General features: G+C 36.8%; 1 protein-coding gene across 1 annotated transcript in view; it reads left to right on the top strand.

Annotated features, from left to right (window-relative positions):
• Positions 1 to 21,366, top strand: part of MAST4 (microtubule associated serine/threonine kinase family member 4) — a gene marked incomplete at both ends in the record, with an annotated part of 550,061 nt that overhangs the window by 430,700 nt on the left and 97,995 nt on the right. The window contains 3 exon segments of the mRNA XM_084233151.1: positions 11,296 to 11,384; positions 17,180 to 17,222; positions 17,224 to 17,230. Coding sequence (XP_084089277.1) covers positions 11,296 to 11,384; positions 17,180 to 17,222; positions 17,224 to 17,230 — 139 coding nt within the window.

Here is a 21,366-nt window from a genome sequence, read left to right as displayed (position 1 = left end):
GTTGCTGCCTCCACAACCCTGCTTTGTCTTCTAGACCTAAAATTCTATCACTTAGTCTACATATGGCACCAGCAAGGAGCATTCATTACCCAGACTGAATACTGAGCAACTTGGGGCCAGCATCTTCTGGTATCTCCCCATCCCTCCTGTCTTTACAACAGAATTGGTTCCTTGTGGCCAATTTCATCTTTGCAAAATGAGAGACCAACTACACAAACATCAGTGGATGCAAATGAGAAAAAATAAAAGACATCTGTCAAGTTAATTAAGGGAAAATATTCCATTGACCTCTTGTCTTTTTCTCTGCTTTTCACCAAGGTGGGCTTTTCTTGCTTCCTTGGAAGGCTACTTCCCTTTCATGTTGGAAACAAATAACAGGGGACTGAGTGCTTAAGTATGGATTCGACACACAACTAATTTTAATATCCATTTGGCAGTTTTCCGGTTGTTTCTCCATTTAGGAAACATTTTCTTCTACTTCTGCCCATTATCACAGCTTTGACATTCATGTCATTAGCAGAATGTCATTTTGCAAGATACTGAATTAGATGCAGTGAGCAACAAAACATACTGAACAGGAAGATACTGGCTTTTTGCCATGTGGCTTTCCTCACAGAAGAGAACAAAGTGGAGGCTCTGATGTGGGCTTTACGTGTGTATGTTTGTGTTCTCACTGTGGAGGCACATGGAATCAGGGACAGTTCACTTGTGGGCAGCGCCTTATGCCAAATTGCTGTAAATGCAAAATGCTTTAGAGTTGGAAGGGTGTTAAATAGTCATGCTGTTCATTCTGAGCTTGACATAAATTTCTGTTGCGTGTCATAAAAGGAGATCCGGTGGTTACGGAAGTAAACTCCCCTCCCTTTGTGGGTCTGAAAGGAGCTGCGTAGAGTCTCTAAACCAGAAAGAAGGAACAGCTTTTGATTTTTCTGAATACTGTTCAACTGTGTAGCTTAATGATCTTACAAGAGTAAAACACCCACCAAATTCAGTATTTCTATGTGTAACAAGTTAAATAGATTTAATTTCTACATAGAGAAGGCTAGGTAAAACAGTATTGTATTAGTTCAACTCTTATATATCTGTCCAAATAAAATTTATATATAAGAAAATCTGCAATCCAACTTGCTGAAGTTGTTGACTATTTCTTTGCTGTTGTTTTGGAGTTTGTTTTTTGTTGTTCACCATTTCTTAAGAGCTGTGAAAGTAGGTGATAGTAGGTACAGGGGAGAAAAGAAAATGGTAAAATTTCATTATGGTTATTTGCAGAAGGGCGGATTAGAAAATAGATTTTGACTGTTGGATTTGCTCTGATTTGTTCCTGCCAAATCAAACTACTTTCGAAGACATTTTAAAGATTTATTTCCTTATCATTGGCTAACTGAGAATGATCTGATGTTGTTAAATTAAGTTGATTGAAAGTAATTTATATAGTTGGAGCTTGGACTCTGTTTTGTGCTACATAAAAAATGAATCGAGTTGTGAGTTTTATCCATATTCATATGAAATACAGGGATTTTTAAAAAATTGTTTTATGTCACACGTATCCTCCTACCTCATCCCAACCCAGTCACACACACTTGCAAAATAGAGGTTTAGAAAGACAGTAGTTTATATTTGTTTGAATTTCCTTAACTCCCTCATATGTGTGTAGGTTTATCGTTGGTCCCTAACTGCAGCGGCCCTGACAGCAGCCAAAGGTGTATCAGTCTCATAGGCATTTGACCCTTTCTCCTAAGATAAAATTGGAGCCACCCCCTCCACCCCTCCCCCAGCTGTCTGCCATTAGACATTTCAATAGCCCAGCCATATAGGCCCAGTCAGCTGACAGGTTAGGCCAGAATTTAGTGAGACTTCCTACATTGGTTTAGCCAGGTGAGTCCTGGGAGCTCTTTCCCAAGATACAGCACATTCAAGTCTTAGATCAAATTAATTACCTTGCTTTCCCAGCACACTCTTCCCACCCTCGTCCCAAATAGGAACAGTCTTTACGCGCCTCTGATGTAACGTTTGAACTATTGTACTCTGAATGAATAATCATAGCCCAGAAGTCATCTCATCTGTGATCCTCCCAGTCCTAAGTGTCCTCATTCAAATAGATGACCTGCCCTGATGTCTTAGGACTCTTGGGGTGGGCATGCAGTTTAGATCCCTATGATTGGCATTGCAGATAAAGTGCACTAGAAGAAATTCACAAGTACCAAGACATAGGACCTTCTCACATTGATAACTTTTTACTTCTGACATTTTCAGCAGTTGAACTTACTCTGTTATAAACCCTGTATTATTTCAACTTCTACTTGACTTTGACCATTATGTTATGCCTCCTCTTTTAATTCCAGTGATTATCCCATTGTAATTTTATTCTGAATTACCTCATGTGGGTTTTTCCCATGAGATGTTCACACTCTCCAGCAGTGCAAACCTGTCAGCTCTTTGTGTTGTCTCACTTATGGATGACCTCAATCAGCCTGATAGTGTCAGAGTGTGTTATCATCTTGGATCAGTTTAGTTTTATAAATTAGAGTATGAGTGGCCTCCAAATTAAATGGTAAACATGTCAAAGGCCGAAACATTTTAGTCATTCAAACAAAATTACTGAAAATCTCTGACATTTTTAAGTTCTATGTTTTTCTGGGTATCCAAAGAGAGCCATTATTGTATAAAATATAATCTTTTTCCTCCAGGAACTCATCTCTCTTCTCAGTAAGTGCTATGTGTCATTCCCAGATAGCACTGGGAATGGTCACAGACCTTTTTTTAAAATCTTTTATTTTTATTTTTTGCGAGAAGAACTGGGGTTAGGCCAGTGGTATGGGAAGTAAGACGATCCACCAGAGACAGAGTGGGAAGCAGAACAGGTGGATCTTCTGAAATATACTGCTAAGGGGAGCAGCAGGTGAGACAGGAGAGGTTTGTTGTGCCATGTGGGTTAGCTCACTGGCCAGAAATCGAACTCAGGGTGTAGCAGTGACAGCACTGAAACTTAACCCCTAGGCCACCAGGGAGGCCCTGGCTATAGAAATGATATGCTGCTTTCCCTGATAACTGTGGTACAATGTGGCAAATGGCAGTCACCCACCAGTCACATGCTACATAGAACATCAGCGTTCACCGTATCTGCTGCATAGATAGAACTGAGTATGTCTACCTTTAAAATAGACATATAATAGAATAGCTTATAAGAAGTGGTTTAAAAGATTTGTGTGTCAGACAGATGAATGATATTAAGGGATTATTTAGGAAAGACGTATGAAATGGAAAGACAATTTTTCATGGGTAGTATATCCCATAAAATTTATGAAAATGTGATTCAGAGCTGATTGAGATTTTATCTCACATTTTAGATAGCAACATATTTTTGCATGCACCTCTCTGCTTAGAATACAGTTATCTGTGCAGTCTTATCTCTTTTATATGTTAAACACCTTGAGATGTTTGTTTCATTTTATTATCTCCCATAGTACTTCATACATAGGATTAGACATTCCATAAATATCTAACATATTGAATTATGTCTTGCTAATATTTGTTTGTTCAACTGTCTCTCTCTTCATCCATGAAGACAGAAAATTGGGCCAGATCTCACTTTGGATTTATCTTCTTAGATTAGATATATTGCAAGAAAAACTGTATAAAGTAATATGTATATTTTCCTATTGATTATCCTCAAATTTCAAAGCCTTTGAGACTATTCTTACCTCTAGGTATGTAATTAACCTAAAGATTTTGCTCATAGGTTAAAACAGTATAGACAACCATTCACTTATCTAATCAGTAACACCTTTAGAAAGCAGCTCTTTCTCCTAATGGAAAAGCTAAGTTCAAGTATCAAGTCGATAACATCAGTAATAGGATTCATAATTACATATCTGGGATGACCATGAACTAGGTTATTACAGTGATTCAAATGTACATGGGCCAAGCACACAGGCTTGGTAGGTGCCATGGTATCAGCACTGGCCATTTTTCCAGGGATTTGGATGCTGTACGGAAGAGAACATACTGGTAAAATGCTGCATTGAATCTTGGGGCCATTTTTTGCATGAATTAATTTTATAATAAAATACCATATTTTATAGTAAAGTCACAAGAGATGAAAGTATATTAGAGATTCACTTCCACTTAACCTCCTAACTGTTCTCCCTTGGTTTTTCTAGTCTAGCAACCAGGATGATTCTCTTAAATCAAAAGTCAGATATACTGAAAAACCTTCCAGAGGCTTCTCTTTTCACCCATACAGAAAACCTGTCTCCTCACTGTGACCTTAAAGTTGCTATTGACTAGTCCCTGTCATCTCTCCACCTACCTTTTTTGTTGCTGACCTCTAGCTTCTCTGGACACTGGCCTGTTTGCATTCTTAGCGCTCTGTTGCCTCAGGGCCTTAATGAATACTCACTCCCTCATCCCTTTTTTCTTCCACTATCACCTCCCACTTGAGGCCTTTCTTGACCAGGACTTAAAATAGTGGCTTTCCCCGTCTGCACTCCCTATCCTACCTTCTGCATTACTTTACTCCATTTATATCTCTCATACTATAAATGACATCATTCTTGCTGTATGTTTTGCTTGCTTTATTGGGCTTTTTATCTACTTCCTCATTCCTCATTCCTGCATTCCCTCAGAATGTAAGTTCCCTGAGGGCAGCAGTGTGTTTTCTTGTTCAGAATAATATTCAGCATATATTAGGGAATCAAGGTAATTCATTGGATGAAATATTGATAACTGGATAGAACCTTGATTTCCTGGGTCTTAAGGAAAACACTGGCTTAACTTCACTAAGCAATGTACATCAGCAACAGAAATATTAATGTGTGGCTCTCTACTGCCTTCTAAGAAATATTAGTAACTATATCAATGTGGCTGTCCTGAGAAAGGGGTAGAGCTGTAGACTTGATGAAATCCAAAGAAGGCTAGAGTGATTTACATTAGAAAGAAAAAATGTTATTTCTGGGTAAAGACCAATAATGTGAGACAGAGATGTCCTAAGGAGATTTTAAGGAAGACTTGCTTTATGTTGCATGATATACTTATTCTTTCAAATACAACCATAAGGATATCTTTCAAGATTTTTTGCAATCAGATTTGGATATACAGAGACCTAGATATTTAATGTTACAGAAAGGGAAAAGAAATGTACATGATACATATAATTTTAGTGCATTTAAGATTTCTAAACTTTGCTTCAAATGAATATTCTAAAAAAGGAAAATAAAAGACCCATATTTATGTTGCCATGGTTAAATCTCAAAAGTATAATGTTGACTGAAAAAAAGTAAGTTGCAGAACATCTATAACATATAGCGTGCCAAAGTACCATTTATCCAAAAGTCAAACAACATGACTGTCATACAAATATAAAATGAGCATGTGTCAAAGGTATTATTTAAGTTATCAATTAGTAAGGGCAGTGGCAACTTATTAAAATAGATTCAAAGAGATTTTGAAAATGAGATATGTATGTGTGAGTATATTTATTTTTTTCAATTCCAAATAACAAATCTGCTTGGCGATGCAAAACTGGTTAATATCTTACAAGGCAATGATATTAAATGTTTGGCCTCTTTTTTTCTGTAAAGTATTTATCAAGTGAATCTGGTTCAGACAGGATTCATTTACATTGTTGTGGACAAGACTCATTTGTATTACTACCAGTTTTCTATTATTTAACTTCCACCCCTGTAGAGCTTTGAAAACACATAGTCAATAAGCAGTAAAAGATATACCCGTATAGAACCAGATAACCACCTGGGAAGTCCACTGTATTCAGACTAACAAGCCATTGAAAGGAAAGCCATTCATTTCTCTTGCTCAATTCCAAGTCTTCATCAGTTTTTCCTGATACGTGATACCATAGTGAAAATGTAAAAATACACAAATATTGTTCATAGGTATATACATATTTGTATGCTAAAGTATGCAAAATAGGTGGACAAACTGCAAACTACAAGTCTTAGTGGTTGGCTGAGTGGGAGTGGAAAATGGTTATTAGTTTGGATGAGAGAGGCTACCTTTCTCCATATCTCTAATAAATATCTCTCTTTTTTTTTTTAAGATTGGGAACAAATATGACAAAGTGATACCGCTTATTCCAGAGGGTGGGAATTGTGGGTTATCTTTCCATCCTTTTTAAATTTCTAAGACTGAAAAAAAAGTGTGACTATTTCTCTCATTTGATTGAACCCCTTCATTTTAAAGATAAGGAAACAGAGGGCTTTTATGACATTTATTTGCAATATCCCATTAGCTAAAAAATTTCTGCCTCCTGGTCATTTCTAAATGACCACTTCAGTCTTTCTCCTTGTTTAGGATATATTCAGATACCCAGACTCTATTAAAGTATTAATAAATAATTAGCAGATGTTTACATCCAGAAGGCCTTGCTTTTTAATTGGTCTTTTGTGAGAATTTGTCAGATTTTTCATGCAGATGAATCAATAAATTATAACCCAAATTTTTCAAAATCTGGAGCTCTTAGGAAGCTCTGTATATTCTCATCACTTTCCCTCCATGGTGGTCTGTCGTGTATCACACTGAGTGTTGACCTTTCAAGTCAGCTGTGTAAGAAACTACCTCACTGTTGGGGTTTCCCCTCGTCAGCTTATCTTGTCACCATCAGACATCATCTGTATTCATGTCTCAAAATGATGTAATTTAAAACTGATCTAGATTTCACCTACTTAGACAGTTGTAAAAGACCAGAGCCTAGTGGTTCTCACAGTTTCTACAGGCCTGTTCCAGGATAATTAACAGATTCTTCTGCCTGGAAAGATGTGACAGATCCAGATGTGAGACATTTACCACCAAGTCCTGTATATGGAGCCCTGAACATATGGACCACGTAGGCAGAAGGGAAATATTGGTGTTTCAGACAACAGAGGTACCCCAGTTCCCCTCCTTCATCTTAGTAGTTCATTCCTCTTTGTCCCTCACACCGAGTCAGGCTGGACATAGATGATGAAATTCATGATTGGTCTCTATTTTCCTAGCAAATGGAAGGTACTCTGGGCACTAATCAAGCAATTGAGAAGCTCCTTGTAAACCTGTTTTGGAGAGTGGGAACAGTGAGCTCAGGGAGCAGGTATGGGTCCCTGTTAAATCTTCACATCACCTGCCTGAGCCAAGAAAACAGGCAGACAAATAAAATACTTCCTGTGGTAGTCTCATGTCACTCTAAGCATCCCCACCCAAGTGCCCAGCCAGCTGTGAGGTTCTTACTCAGTGTTCTGTCCCTGCCTGTCTAGCCTCCCAGCCTCCAGGGGACAGCCAGTCCTACTCACTCAAATTTACTGTCATTGTCTTTTCCATTCTTCTCCCATCCAGGATCCCCAGAGTCAATAGTATTTGTTTTGGTGGTGGTGGTGGTAGGGTGTGTGTGTGTGTGTGTGTGTGTGTGTGTAGCACAAGAGCTATCTTTCTCTACCTGTTAGTTGTCCTTGAGTGGATCTTTCCAGTAAGCAACCAAAAGAATGAGGTAAAATGACCTGTTCAGTTGGCATCATCAGCCTCTGTCCTAATCCATTGTTTGTCTCACCTTTGTCTCAGGTTGTATATGTCTGTCTTCTCAGGTGAAATTCAGGTTTTGCAAGTAGAAAATCTTAACTCTGCCATTGTGTCAAATTCAGAGAACAAACTGAGCACATTATCCACAAAGTTCTCCATGTGTTTTGCCTGGAGAACTGAGGAAGAGGATGTGCTTTGTGGGAAATGGATAATCCTGTTTGGCTTCTAGACTGGATCCCAGACAGGGCGAATGGTTTCCATTTCTTGCTAAAGAGTGAAACAACACATTTGGGAATTGAATAGCAGGAACTCAAGTTCATAACTATTCTTCAGATTCATTTTTGCAATCACGTACCTGTGTCCCTAAGGCTGAAAATTAGAGATAACTCACGATGAGTTCAAATGCTTATATGAAGATTAATTTTAAACATGGGATTTCTGCTATAGTAGAAGTGATGTTCCTGTTTCTCCTGGTACCATGTCAGCTGTCCTTTTAATTAGTGACAATGCTTGAGAAAAAAATGAGGCTGAATCAACTGAGTCCTACTGGTGAAAAAAGAAGGGACCTTGAATTTGTCTAAGTCAAGATGTGTCTACTATTTCATCACTTCATGGGTTCAGTGCATTTGGGTGGTGGTCATCACCATCATCTATAGACCCTGCCTCATAGTTGAATGCCATAAGCTTCTTTTATTTGTACAAAAGTGTGTGATACCTGTATGAATGGCAAAAGAGGTCAGCTCAGCAATTTGTTCCAGTGTCGTCATTAGTGTGGGTAGTGCCAGGTCTCAAGTAGTTTAGGTAGTGAAATACACTCAGGTCCTACTCACTAGGAGCTTTGTTATTGTGGAATTAAATGTGGATTTTAATTCATTTGTGGGGAACCAAATGCCTACATCAGTAAGATCAGGTAAATCTCAAAGATACCAGAAACAGGTAGTACTGAGCAGAAATGGAACCGGCATCCCACTCTGGAAAGTTACCTACAGACTGTCTTAGTGAGGTCCCAGGATATAGATCAAGATACAGGTTTCGGGGGTTTAAATCTGGTATAAATTCCCCTTTATCCTTAGGAATGTTAGCAACAAATAAATTCATTTGTGAGGCCAAAACCTTACTTGGTGAATGTACATTCAAGTTTTGTTGTATATACCTGTAAAATTCCTTTGTCTTTGCCTGTATTTTATAAAGTCTGATTTTGTCATACTGAGGTGCATTTTGCTTCTAATAGCTGCCTGTTTGGTTGTTGAGATTGAAAAAAGTTCCAAGTTTGTTAGATTTTAATACTATTTCTACCTTCAAGCTGAAGGTCCATATAAAGGTTAGAGAAGACACTTTCAGTTACCTACTGAACTTTGATCTAGCATTTGTCAATAAGAAAAGCCTCCAGTTATTTAAGGATTTATGCAATATACTTACCATTAAAATGAAAACTCTTCAAATTCTGAACAGTGTTTTTAACTAATTTTTACTTGTTATGTAGTCATGGGTGAAGTCGCCTATGTGTTCATTCACTCTAAATTGCATTCATAATCATCCAGTTGTAAAGATTACAAATCATTGTAGAGAGTAGACAAGCACAGGATGAGTATAATGCAAGATTCCTTATATTAACCAAGCAAGGATATTCCATTTTAGGCATTTCTTTTTTTGAAAAATTTTAAATCATGTATTTCAAATCAGTAATTTTTAAAGTACTACCTTAGGTAGATTTTATTTTATTTATTTTATTTTTTTTGTGGGACCCTCGCCTGGCGGCCTGGGAACGAACTGGCGCTGCAGAGGTTGCGGGCAGCCTGGCAGCCCAGCGCTCAGCCTCTGCACCACTGGGGGAGGCCCATTGTAGGTAGATTTTAAATCATGATATTGTGAAAGAGTGTTTTATTTATATTTTTCTTTATTTTAAATCTAAATTATTGGCTATTATTTTGCTTGTTATATAGTGTGTTGGTCATTCTATGTGTTTCTTAGCAAAATTAAATTATTTAAGCTTCCTTTAAGAAATGTTTAGAGCTCTGTTTTTATCAACGCACATTTCTTATTCATTTGGTTTACATATATAAACATTAATAATTAACTGTTGAGAAAATCTTCAGAATGATTGAGATCAAACACTAAATGTAAAAGATAATGCAAATAACCTTTTTGTGATAGTTAACCTATATTTCAGTTAATTTGGTAAAATTAACAAATACATTAGCTAAGGTTTCTGGGGTTTAAATCTGTCATTTCTAATTTTCGTTATTAACATCAGCAAGTTGGTATATTTAACAATCGTATGCTGAGATGAAAGAAGATATTAATTCATATTAATATTAAATACATTATAGGGTATCTTTTTAAAGTAATCAGACTGGCTGATTTAATGATTATGAATTTAATAGGTTGCATACTACTCTTGATAGATGAGTTGACAATACCATAATCCACCTTCATAATTAAGTATCAAGGGTCTGTTCTTATTCAACAACTTATTTAAGGCTGAGTAAACATGATCTTAATTAAACTCACAGATAATGTTAGGGGATGTTGATTGTTCCAGTAAGGAAAATAAAATGATGCAGCCCGACCTTAAGAAATTATAAATATGAGAATATTGATGAATGATAATAAGTAGCAAATATCTAAGAGAGAGGCTTGACTGAAAGAAATTGGGTTTGATTTTGAAATGTGTTATTTGATTATTTAGAAGTATTCCTTTCAAATATTTTATACAAACTCAAATATATCTATCTACTTTAGAAGTCAGGTGAAAATTCCTATTTCAAGAACCTGCTATGAAGAGGTATATTCTGAATTAAGACATTACAGTAGGTCCTTTTGAGTGGTTATAGGCTGCCCCTCTATAGGAGGATGGAGTCACAGTGCCCTGACTGTTATTATAAGTGAACTCAATGAGGTAACCTGCTGGTTTTTATTATCCTGTTCTAACAACTATATGGCAATGGAGAATGAAGTGACAATCTGTACTGAAGAAAAGTATATGAGAATAAGATAGTCTACTTCATCATCAGTATGGGTCTCAGCCTTTGAGGCTTGTGAAAGTTACTGTAGAGTCAAATTTACCATTTTGCAGCTTTCTACTGGCAGAGACAGGAAAAGTAAATAGTTGCCCTGTGCCCTTATGTAGCGATTATTTCTCCTCCTGAATACCTCCATAAAACCTATAGGTAGCATGCCTGTGAAAGAGAACCTTTGCTATTATTTTGTTACAAACTGGAATCTGCTTCTCTGATGCCAAAATATTTACCTTAATGAAGAATTGAAAGCAGAATACAAAATGAAAAATGAATGAGTAGTGAAATACATTTATCTTAGGCATCAACTGTTCTATTGACAAAAGGCACAAATAGGAAATGTGTCTTAATAATTAGATTTTTAATTAGTGCATCGTTGTAAGATTAATGTCATTGCGCTTCGTTGCATGTAATTTTGTATTAGAAATTTCATGTCAACAAAGATGCTACCTGTGGTTAGCTGATTTGAATTCTTAATTTATCACTTGTATGTGTGTCATGTCACATATTTATAACCAAGAGCTGAAAGAATTCATTTGATTATAGCTTCACTGGTGGTGAGGAATATTGATGGTGTTATACTATGTGAATATATTATGTTTTCTAATATTCAACAAGCAAGCACCCTAAACCATTAGTGACTGCATATTAACTTGAAAAAATTTTAGCAATTGCATGAGCAGGTAGGTTGTCCAAACTCGTCTATGCTGGGTTGCACATATTGGAACATTATTGATGTTGTGTTCTCAAACTGTTTTTACTTTCCTTCTGACAGTTGCCGAACAAGTAACCGGAAGAGCTTGATAGGCAATGGGCAGTCACCAGCATTGCCTCGCCCACACTCACCTCTTTCTGCTCATGCAGGTAATCACCCTTTCTTGAATTTTAACTAACTTCTTTTTTTGATAGTTTATTAAATAATATGGACAGTTTGAAATTTAGACGTATCTTCATATTGTGCTATGTTGGTTTTCCTGCTGTTTTATCATTAACTTGTTCTTTCTGATAAATTAATCCACACCCATATTATCTTTGAGTGCTTGAAATCAAGAATTCCTCTACAATTAAGAACATTACCTGTATATTATTTTAAAAGCTCATTTATTTTTTTCTCCATTTTAAAATTTGTGGCAGATGCAAAATACATTTCCATTTAGGATTGTTTTTGGGAAATGCAGACCCTATTGTTCACTTGAAGAGGATTAGTGTTAAGAACTATTGGGGATGAAACATTCTCTTTTTTCCTTCTTATCTCTCTAAGTTCTCCACTGGGATCACTGTAACAAAAGCTAGATTAAGAAGAGAAAAACATACAAATGTATTGAATATAAACTTTCACATAGTGACACAGGAGCCTTCATAAAAAAAATGAAGACCCAAAGCAAATGGTAAACCTGAGGGCTTTATACTAGAGGTGATAGAGTGTGGAAAGTTGTGCAAAGATGTGATAGGACAAAGATGAATTGGGTGTAGGAAACTGGAGAAAACTCAGCAAGACCTGTTCATTCAGACTTCATTTGCACCCCTTGTCTTTGGAGATGCTCCGTCTGGCTTTAGGGAGTCCATCTCTCACATGAGGGTTTTATGACCTGCTTCAGGGGGAAAGTCAAAAGGGCCCTCCTGTGCCAGTCAGTTCTCAAATTCCTCGGGTAAACATCTTCAGTATGCCAAAGGAACCATACTTAGCATATCCTAAACTCCTTGAAAATTATTTAGCATTTTCTCCCTAGAATTGAACTTATCTGTTATATATACATAATATTATATATTTGTATATTCTATTATATATACATTTTATTTTATACATAAACACCTGTTAGAAACGAGGCTGCTCCCACACTCTAGAGCATGTTTCTTATGTACAAGAGTGTCTCTGATGTTTTTCTGGCCATGGCCTGTATAACTCATCTATTACTTCAATAACCTTCGTAGGGATGATGAAAAATTAGAGATGAGGCATTTGCCCTTAGGTACTAATTATAAGGAAACTATAGCCATATTTCAAAACTGCACAAAGAAGGCTTGTTTGTGTGTTCTGTGTTTTGTTTTGCTTTGTTTTTTACATTCTATCCAAATTGGGGCAAAGAAAAGAAAGATAATTCTAATCAGGAAAGTCTGGGAGAATTTGAAGGAGTTACTTGCTCAAGATCTTGAAAGATGAACAAGACTTTGGAAAGTGGAAATGGAGTAAGAAAAGGGGATTTCCAGTATTTGGCCACAGTATGGGATGTATAGGCTTGATTGTATAGGGAACATAAAGGCCAAAAAGAGAAATGACAGAGAATAGAAGGAATTTTGACTTACAGGGATGTTGAGGAAGATTGTTATAGGAAGATGTTTTTAATATTGTGACTGGTAAGGAGTTGAAGAAATGAGCTGTTAAACCCTAGTTCTGTTGTGCTCTTGTGAAAACTAATTTAACATTGATGGACTTTCAGATGGTGTTGATTTCATGTTTCAAAATGTGCTGTCAGTCTTCTCCAGAAGACAGTGCTTGAACTCAGGGAACTCTCAAATTGATGTGTTACATGTTTGTGGACAAGAAGGGAGAGGGGTTTTTACCGCTTTGGAGTGTAATTTTATTTTCCCCGTGGTTACACTTAAAATATGGTAAAGTAAAAAAGGTGTAAGGTAAGTTGATAAAATTATGGTATTGTGGTAAGACCACTAAAATCTCGATATACGACTCCCAAGTGTAATTTTGGAAAAAGTCTTACACAGATATGAGAAGGCATGTTCTAAACTGTCTGTGGCAGCCTTGTGATAGCTGAACACAGGAAGCCACCTATAATAGATACCTACCAGTTGCAAAATGGACCATTGAATTGTGGTTAGTCACCCACAGCATGCTGTGCTCACAGAAAACAAATGACCTAGTAGTTCTCATATCTACATGGGTGCAATTCAAGGAGAATGTTGGGCAACAGAATGAGCACTGTTGTAAGACAGTATTTCTTAAACCATTCATATCAGAGGCTACGTAGGATGTTTTGTTTTGGGATCACACACACAGGTGTGGAAATGTGTATGTATACTTCTGTAGTAAGAGTCTAAAAGAAAATAGTAATTTTAAAGACCAATTTTGTGATACTAGTTACCTCTGAGGCGATAGCTAGTGTACTTGGGGAGACAAGGAAGCTGTTAATGATCTGTATTTCCAAACTGCATGATGAGCTCACAACTCTTTATACTCTTTGCATTTATATTTTGAAGATTTGCATTACATCATTATAGTAAAAGTTGACAGAAAGTCACAAGACCAAATACCTTGGTGAGGGACTGGGATTATGTCTTTTTATCTTCAGGTTTCTCAACCATAGTGCCACATAGTATTCTAGGGCCTAGGTGAATGATATTCTTACATATTATGTAAGAATTATATTCTTACATATAATTCAGTAGTTAGTTACTATTTAAATTTTAAATTTAATGCTCTTTGTGTATGTTTGTAGTAATTGCATCATACTTTATGGGCCTGTTGATTAGTCTTTTATTGTGATTTCTTTAGTTTCTAATATTGAGATTAGACAAAATGTTAAGACTTTAATGATTCTTTTAATTATTTTTCCCTTTCTCTGTGTATACTTGACTTGAATTCTTTTCCCTTCAACTGTGATTTTAGTATTTAATGAGAGGAGTGGGCAGAGAAAAGCTTGTCTTTAAGAGAATATTTTCCCTTATGTTATAGAGTCAACAGGTTGTTATTTGCTCAGAAACAGTGAAAGTCTGACAGACTTTTGTGAGAAGTAGCATTTAGCAAAGTCTGATAGAGTCCTGTTTCTGTGTAAAAAAAAAAAAAGTAGAAAATATAATTAAGTGGAGAACCAATCCTCATGTCTTGATATTGTGAAATGCCTTTCCATTCACTATGCTTTTTTTTTTAAATTTAGTTTCGTCAACTTTTTTTTTTTAAGATTTATTTATTTATGTGTACAAGAACTGGGGCACAGTCCAGAGGTCTGGGGGTGAAAGGATTCACCAGAGACAGAGTGGGGAACGGAACAGGCAGATTGACTGAAATACACTGCTGAGGGGAGCAGCGGGCAAGTCAGGAGAGGTCTACACTGCTGAGGGGAGCAGCGGGCAAGTCAGGAGAGGTCTGCTGCACCGTGTGGGTATCTCCCTGGCTGGGTATCGAACCCGTGCTGCTGTGGCTATGGATAGCTTCACAGGTTGTGTCTTAACTGCTTATGCCACCAGGGAGGCCCTCACCATGCTTCTTATATTTTCCTGCTTGTGCTCCATTCTCCATGGTGTATTTGATACACAGAATGTCAGGTGAGGGGTCCTAGGTGTCTCCCTGTAAAGCAAGAGAGAGAACACTGCTGTTTCTCAGTGCACGTTGACCCAAAAGATGAAAGACACACTTTAGTTTTTCTTAGTGGTTGTGTGAGTCAGACTACTTATCACTGACTTGAATTTAAATCTATCAAATGATCGCTAGAGATGAGAATACTAACTTACATCTTGGTAGATGTGTCGGCAGTCCTCTGAGGAGAGAGAAATTGTGGCAGAGTGTTCAAGCACATTTATCTTTACAAATGAAGTACGATTTGTGGACAACCAGGGATTCCAGAAAGTGAATAGAACTGTCCTATTAAAAAAGAAAGAAAAAAACCACAGGCTCCTAGTTCCAGGAAGATTCTGAGCGTGAAATTTAATTCAGAAGCCCCAAAGTAAAGATGAGTATGTCTTTCTTAAAAGGAAAATTTCTGTGCAATAAACAAAATCAAAAGCAAAGTATGAAAAATATTTTTATGCCCACAACTAACAAACATCTGATTACTTTAATGTACAAAGAGCTTATGTACATTGATATGAAAATGGTCAACCACCAGGAGAGACATGGGTAAATGTGTAAACAGACTGTTACTCAAACAGAAATTTATATGGCCAACAAAAGTATATGAAATGATGATTCATTGCAATCATAAGAGAAATTTGAACAAGGAAAATGAGATCGTATCAGTAACCTAGCAAACACTTTCAGAATGGTGAAACATTTCAAACACTTTCAGAAATTTGAAAAAAAAATTGATGGAATCCAGTGGTTCAAGGTTGTAGCAAAGGAAAGCAGTCCCTCTCACATGGTGTGACATGTGAATTGGTACAACCATTTTGGTTTTTGCAGTTTTAAATTTTCCACTGCATTTAACTTTTGAATCAGCAAAATCTCTCTCTTGGAGTTTATCTTACTGATATTTTCACAGAATAACAAAATCATAAGTATAACATTGTTCATAACTAGCAAATGGAAAGGTGAATTATTAACCTTTATTATTTAACATATCCTTCCATAGGGAACTAGTTTAGAAAATAATCATTTAGGTATATAATCCAGCACTGCCGGTTTTCATAAAGAATGAGGTGAACTTTTATATTCTGATATTAGGAAGATGCCCAAGGTATATTGTCAAATAAAAAAATACCTTGGTAATTATGTGTGGGGGGGTATGTGTTTGAGAGTATTTATTCATATATAGACATATTTGCATATTTGCACATATTTATAGGGAATTTTTTAAAAGATAATAGAGAGGGCCTCCCTGGTGGCACAGGCAGTTGAGCACCATGCTGTGAAGCTCTCCACAGCCTCTGCAGTGCCGGTTTGATCCCAGCTGGCGAAGGTTCCACATGGCGCATCAGACCTCTCCTGTTGTGCCTGCTGCTCCTCTCAGCAGTGTATTTCGTCAGTCTGCCTGTTCTGTTCCACGCTCTGTCTCTGGTGAGTTCTCTCACCCTCCCACACATCTGGCCTGTACCCTGGTTCTTATATAAATAAATAAATCTTTAAAAAAAAAAGATGATGGAGAAACTTAGTGTTTGTCTTTGGGGAATAGGAAGGTAAAGAAATTATGAAGTAGGTTTATAGCAAAAATAAGGCCAGTAAAGAAAACAACATAGTATCTGCATTTTTTTTTATATTGCTATATAACAAATTTCCAAAAATTCAGTGACTTGAAATAATATCCATGTTTAATCTGCTAGTTCTACAGGGCAGAAATCAAGGTAGATTTGGCTTGGTTCTCCACTCACAGTATCATAGGCAAAATGAAATTGTCAGTGGGCTGGGCTTTTCTCTGGAGCTGGGCAAGAATCCACTTCAAACTCATGCTCTATGGGCAGATTCCATTTGTGGTGATTGTAAGACTGAGGTCTCCATCTTCCAGTCTGCAGTGACACATGCAGTCATTCTCATGCTACAGATCTCTAATTTTTCCTGCCATATGCCAGAGAAAATTCTTTTTGTTTATTATGTAAACATTCTTTCTTTTAAATGCTTTATTGATTGGGTCAGGCCCACTCAAATAATTTGTGTATATTAAAGTCAGATGACAGGACTTTAATCACATCTGCAAAGATCCCTTTGCAGCTAGATTAGTAATTAATGGAATAATGAGGGAACAGAAATCTTTAGAATTCTGCCTACCACGTCATCACCTCCATATTATATTTTGATTCAGATGATGAAAGTATGAGCTCTAAGAGTAATAATTATAAAGGATAAACCAAAGACTAGATCTAGATAAATAACTAAGACCTAGTAACTTCAGGATTTTAAGGTCCTAAAATAGAAAATGTGACCCTGTTGGCCAAAATATCTAACTTTTTGTGTTTTTAAAAAACTGTCTTATGGGAATTTGCAAGCAACTTCTTAGATTCATTTATAAGAGGTTTTCTGGAAGGAAAGTTGGAAAGGAGCTTCATTTGTTGGAGGCATTAGACAGGAATTACCCCTAAACCTCTAAGTCCATGTAAACTATTTAGGTTAGTGTCTGGTTAGAAAAACACTTAATAAATTTTTACACACACACACACATGCACACCCCTCATTTCCAAGGAATTTGTCACTGCTGTATTTGATACTGCACTATTCATCAAGCCTGTCTTCAGAACTGCAACTGAGCTAAAGGAAGTCCACGGAATTAAAACTGAGAAACCTGAAGAATATGTATGCAAGCAATGCAATTCCAAGTAGAAACTTGTAAAAGCCCCCAAAAGTATTAGGGTAGGTATTCGGGGAATGGAAAACCAAAAAAAACACCCCAAATCTCACTTTCCAATTCAAATCCCAATGGACATTTTGATGCAGATTCTATCCCCTTCTTCCATCTGCTTAAAAATTAAGGTAGGTTTCAAGTAGAAGCTGTAAGTACCATGTACATTTTTTTTCAATGAAGTTTAGATTATTTAAAAAAAACTGTGAGGGAGGTACCCATAATTGTTCTCCCCACCGCTTTGCAACCCACCCTCCTTGCTCGTGAGTGGTATCACCCGTTCTCACTCATCAGGAGACATTGAGTTGGATAGGGTGGAAGGGAGTGATTTTACAGGCATGCTGATACAAAGAATTGAAAGTTAATAGTCTGGCAGTGAAGTAGAGAGAAGGGGAAATGAGCAAGATGGACTAATGATTTCAGAGGAGACATTCTGAGATAGAAAAGGGTTTGTAAACTTTCCAGTGAGCCAGGACATACCTGGCAACATCTCTGATGTCATCAAGGAACTTCATAATAACCTTTTGCCTTGAGAAGGTGAGTTACAAGCTTGGTCATATGTAGCTGGGAAATAAGGAGTTCAGTAAAACCTGAAATTTTAGTCCTCACTGCCAAGACCTTAGCATATTTACAAACATCCTTAAGACTCTGTGTCATTTTAAGGATGTGGTAAAATCTTACAAGAAATTCTGCAGGCTGTGTTCCCATGACTGGTTTGGTTAAAAATTGAAGAGTGGTTTTTCTTATTGTCACAATAAAGCTGTAGTTTATAGAAAATATGAGAAATTACCTGGAAATTATGAATTCCCTAGAAATCCACTACCCAGCGCTAACTCCTGTTAACATTATAATGTAGCTCTTCTTTTTTTTTTTCACATGTATGTATGTGTGTCTGCCCATCTATATATGTGACTAAAATGCATATGTTGTAACTTTTTATTTTACTCCACCTTGCCAACACTAATGTTAGAGCCTTTTAGTTCCCATCAGTATAAACCAATCATAGTATCTTTTTTTTTTTTTTTTGGGGACCCTCGCGGGTGGCCAGGGAATGAACCGGCGCTGCAGAGGCTGCGGGCAGCCTCACAACCCAGCACTCAACCCCTGCGCCACCATGGGAGGCCCAATCATAGTATCTTTTATTTTTAATGTGCAAGTTGTATTAACATGGGACTTAGAGTTTTGTATCTTTTCTTTTGCTATTAATATCCATGTTCCCTTTATTTTGTTTTATTTTTCCCTTTTGATTTGTAAGAAATAGATACATTTTAAAAAAAAATTTAAAGATTTATTTATTTATGCTTACAAGAGTTGGGGTAAAGGCCAGAGATGTGGGGGTGGGGTGGGGTGAGAGGATTCACCAGAGACAGAGAGCAGAACTGGCAGACTGACTGACATACACTGCTGAGGGGAGCAGTGGAAGAGACAGGAGAGGTCTGCTTTGCTATGTGGATTGCACCCTGGCCAGCTCACTTTGAAGATTGCTTCATAGCGCAGTGCTTAACCCCTTGCGCCACCAGGGAGGCTCCAAGAGATAAATATTAAATTTTGTACTCACACCAATAATCTCTCTTAAGCTTTGGTATTTATTATTTCTATAGTGTTTTTTTTTTTAGCTAATATAAGGTTTTCTTATTTCTATTTTTATTTTTTTTATGAACTAGTATCTCAGTTTAATTTCTTTCCTTTGAATTTTGGTTAGATGCTGCAGGTTTTTATTTTCTTAACACGCATGGTCTTGTTGTATGAATCGCTTGTTCCAGGCTCACCATTTCCCCTGCTCACTTCATGCTTGATAAGTTTAGTATCTGTAACTGATTTCTTTACCTTCTCACACCCTTAGTCTGTCCACCTAGGGTAATTTTTCCCAAGCAGTAAAAGAACTTTTGAGCAACAAGAGTTCTGAATCCTTCCTAAACTTTATAGACTAGCCTAAAAAGGAAGGAAGATTGCAAACCAAAAAAAAAAAAAAAAAGGGGGTGTTAAAGCATTATCTCTCAACTCCCTAGACCACCAGAGCAGTTAAGCACTTACCTATTCCTGTTCAGATATTTGCAGTGCCAGCATGGTCATATGCAGCACACAGGGAAAAGTGTTACTTGTGGATTTTAGTTTGCTGATGGGAACAACTTAAGTCAATAGAGAGGAATGATCTTTAGGTGTCAGTGAAAGAGTTCTCCTTAGAGAAGAGGTGAGGCTAGGGACACAGTCCCAAGTGCAATAGTGTCTTTGTTTCATTTATTTTGTGACATTCATTAAAAAACCCTTTAGCTGGTTTTCCATGTTCAAAATATTTGCCAAACTGTTTAATTCTGCTTTGTAGATCTTTGTAAAAATACCCATTCAGCAAGGGGGTGACCTCCTTTGGCCTCAGGGGCATGATGGCACAAGACAAATGGTTTCTATGCTGCTTTGTTTTTTGGGGAATAGGACAAAATAAGATTATGTGCCCACTGAGTCATAGCAAATTGATTGTTCGCCTCAATAGAAATTATGTTTCCTGATGGCCTAATAAACCACTCTTTCTTTAAAATAATAGAAAATTTTTTAACCCAAGAGGAATCTACAATATAATTACTTAGTGTCATTTTGCTATAATTAAAAGCAGATGTCAGCAAAATCAACTTAAACTTTTAAAACTTCATGCTCAGCATCCTCATAGTTTCATTTTGTGTTGGTTAAAAGCAGTAAATCATATAGATAACCTTAGTCCCCCTTGAGCATCATGTTGGAATCACCTGTTTTTTAAAAAACCATCAATGGGTCCAAGATCAGATTTCTTAATGTAGTGTGTATATCCAAGTTTTGTGATGTCACAGTGCATCTGTCTCTGACGTCCAGTATTTCATAAGTTATTTTCTGAGCTATATAGAATGCTATCTTTAATATTCCATGCTGCCCTCACAATTTTATTTTTTAATCTTTAGCCTTTGTGTAACTGCCAATTGTTGGCTTGAGTAATGACACATCTTGCCCTTCCTGCTTAAGGAAAAGAATGATAAAATCAGATGGACTGACGTCAGTCAGTGTGTTTTCCTAATTTTGGGTATAGCTTTGTGTTGACTCACTAGTCAGGGGTATACACCAGTATCATGAGTATTTAATTCCTTCATGCAGATCCATGACCTTATTTTATCAGTTTTTCCTTTGAGAAGACTGCAGTATTTACATGTAATCTCTTCCTAATAATAATTTAATGACTGACATCTTTCATATTTCCCTAATCTCTCAATACAGGAGATTTTAATCTCAATAGCCTTTGATTTGGCCTTTTATTCTCTCCTTCATTTTAAATTGAAACTTTTGAAGACTGACTCCTAAATTTAATTTTAGAGTTCCCTTGTGTTAACAAGTGGTACTAGTGTCTGTTTCTTTGTTCTTACACTAAGAAGGACTCTTCATTATTTTTTAATTAAGATCTTGCAACATTTTTGTGTTTATGCATTAGCTGTGGTTTTGGAGGGGAATATTTGGTTACAAGAGTACCAGTTAGGTCTTAGGTTCATATTGTTCAAGTTAGAATTGGCTCTATTCGGTAATAGACTGGATGTAGGAAGAGAGAGAGAATCAAAGGTGCCTTCCAGATGAGTAGGATGGGTAGAAGGGGCATTTCCCAAGATTGAGGAGACAAGGAGACAAGATACTGGGTTTGAGATGCCCATTAGACATCTGACATAAATAAACAGCTGTGTGGATGGCAACTCAGAGGTTGAGTCTGTGCAGGTGATAACAGTTTAGAAGCCATTCATTACTAAATAATTATGAGCTTGGAAAAGGACAAAATCATTGAAAGATGGAGTTTTAGAATAAGAAAAAAGCATAGCTTGTCTGAGACTACAATCCGCCAT

The sequence above is a fragment of the Talpa europaea genome (genome assembly GCF_964194135.1).
Source record: "Talpa europaea genome assembly, chromosome: 5".
NCBI lineage: Eukaryota > Metazoa > Chordata > Mammalia > Eulipotyphla > Talpidae > Talpa > Talpa europaea.
The sequence above is the reverse complement of the archived record's forward strand: the minus strand, read 5'-3'. Positions and strand labels throughout refer to the sequence as shown.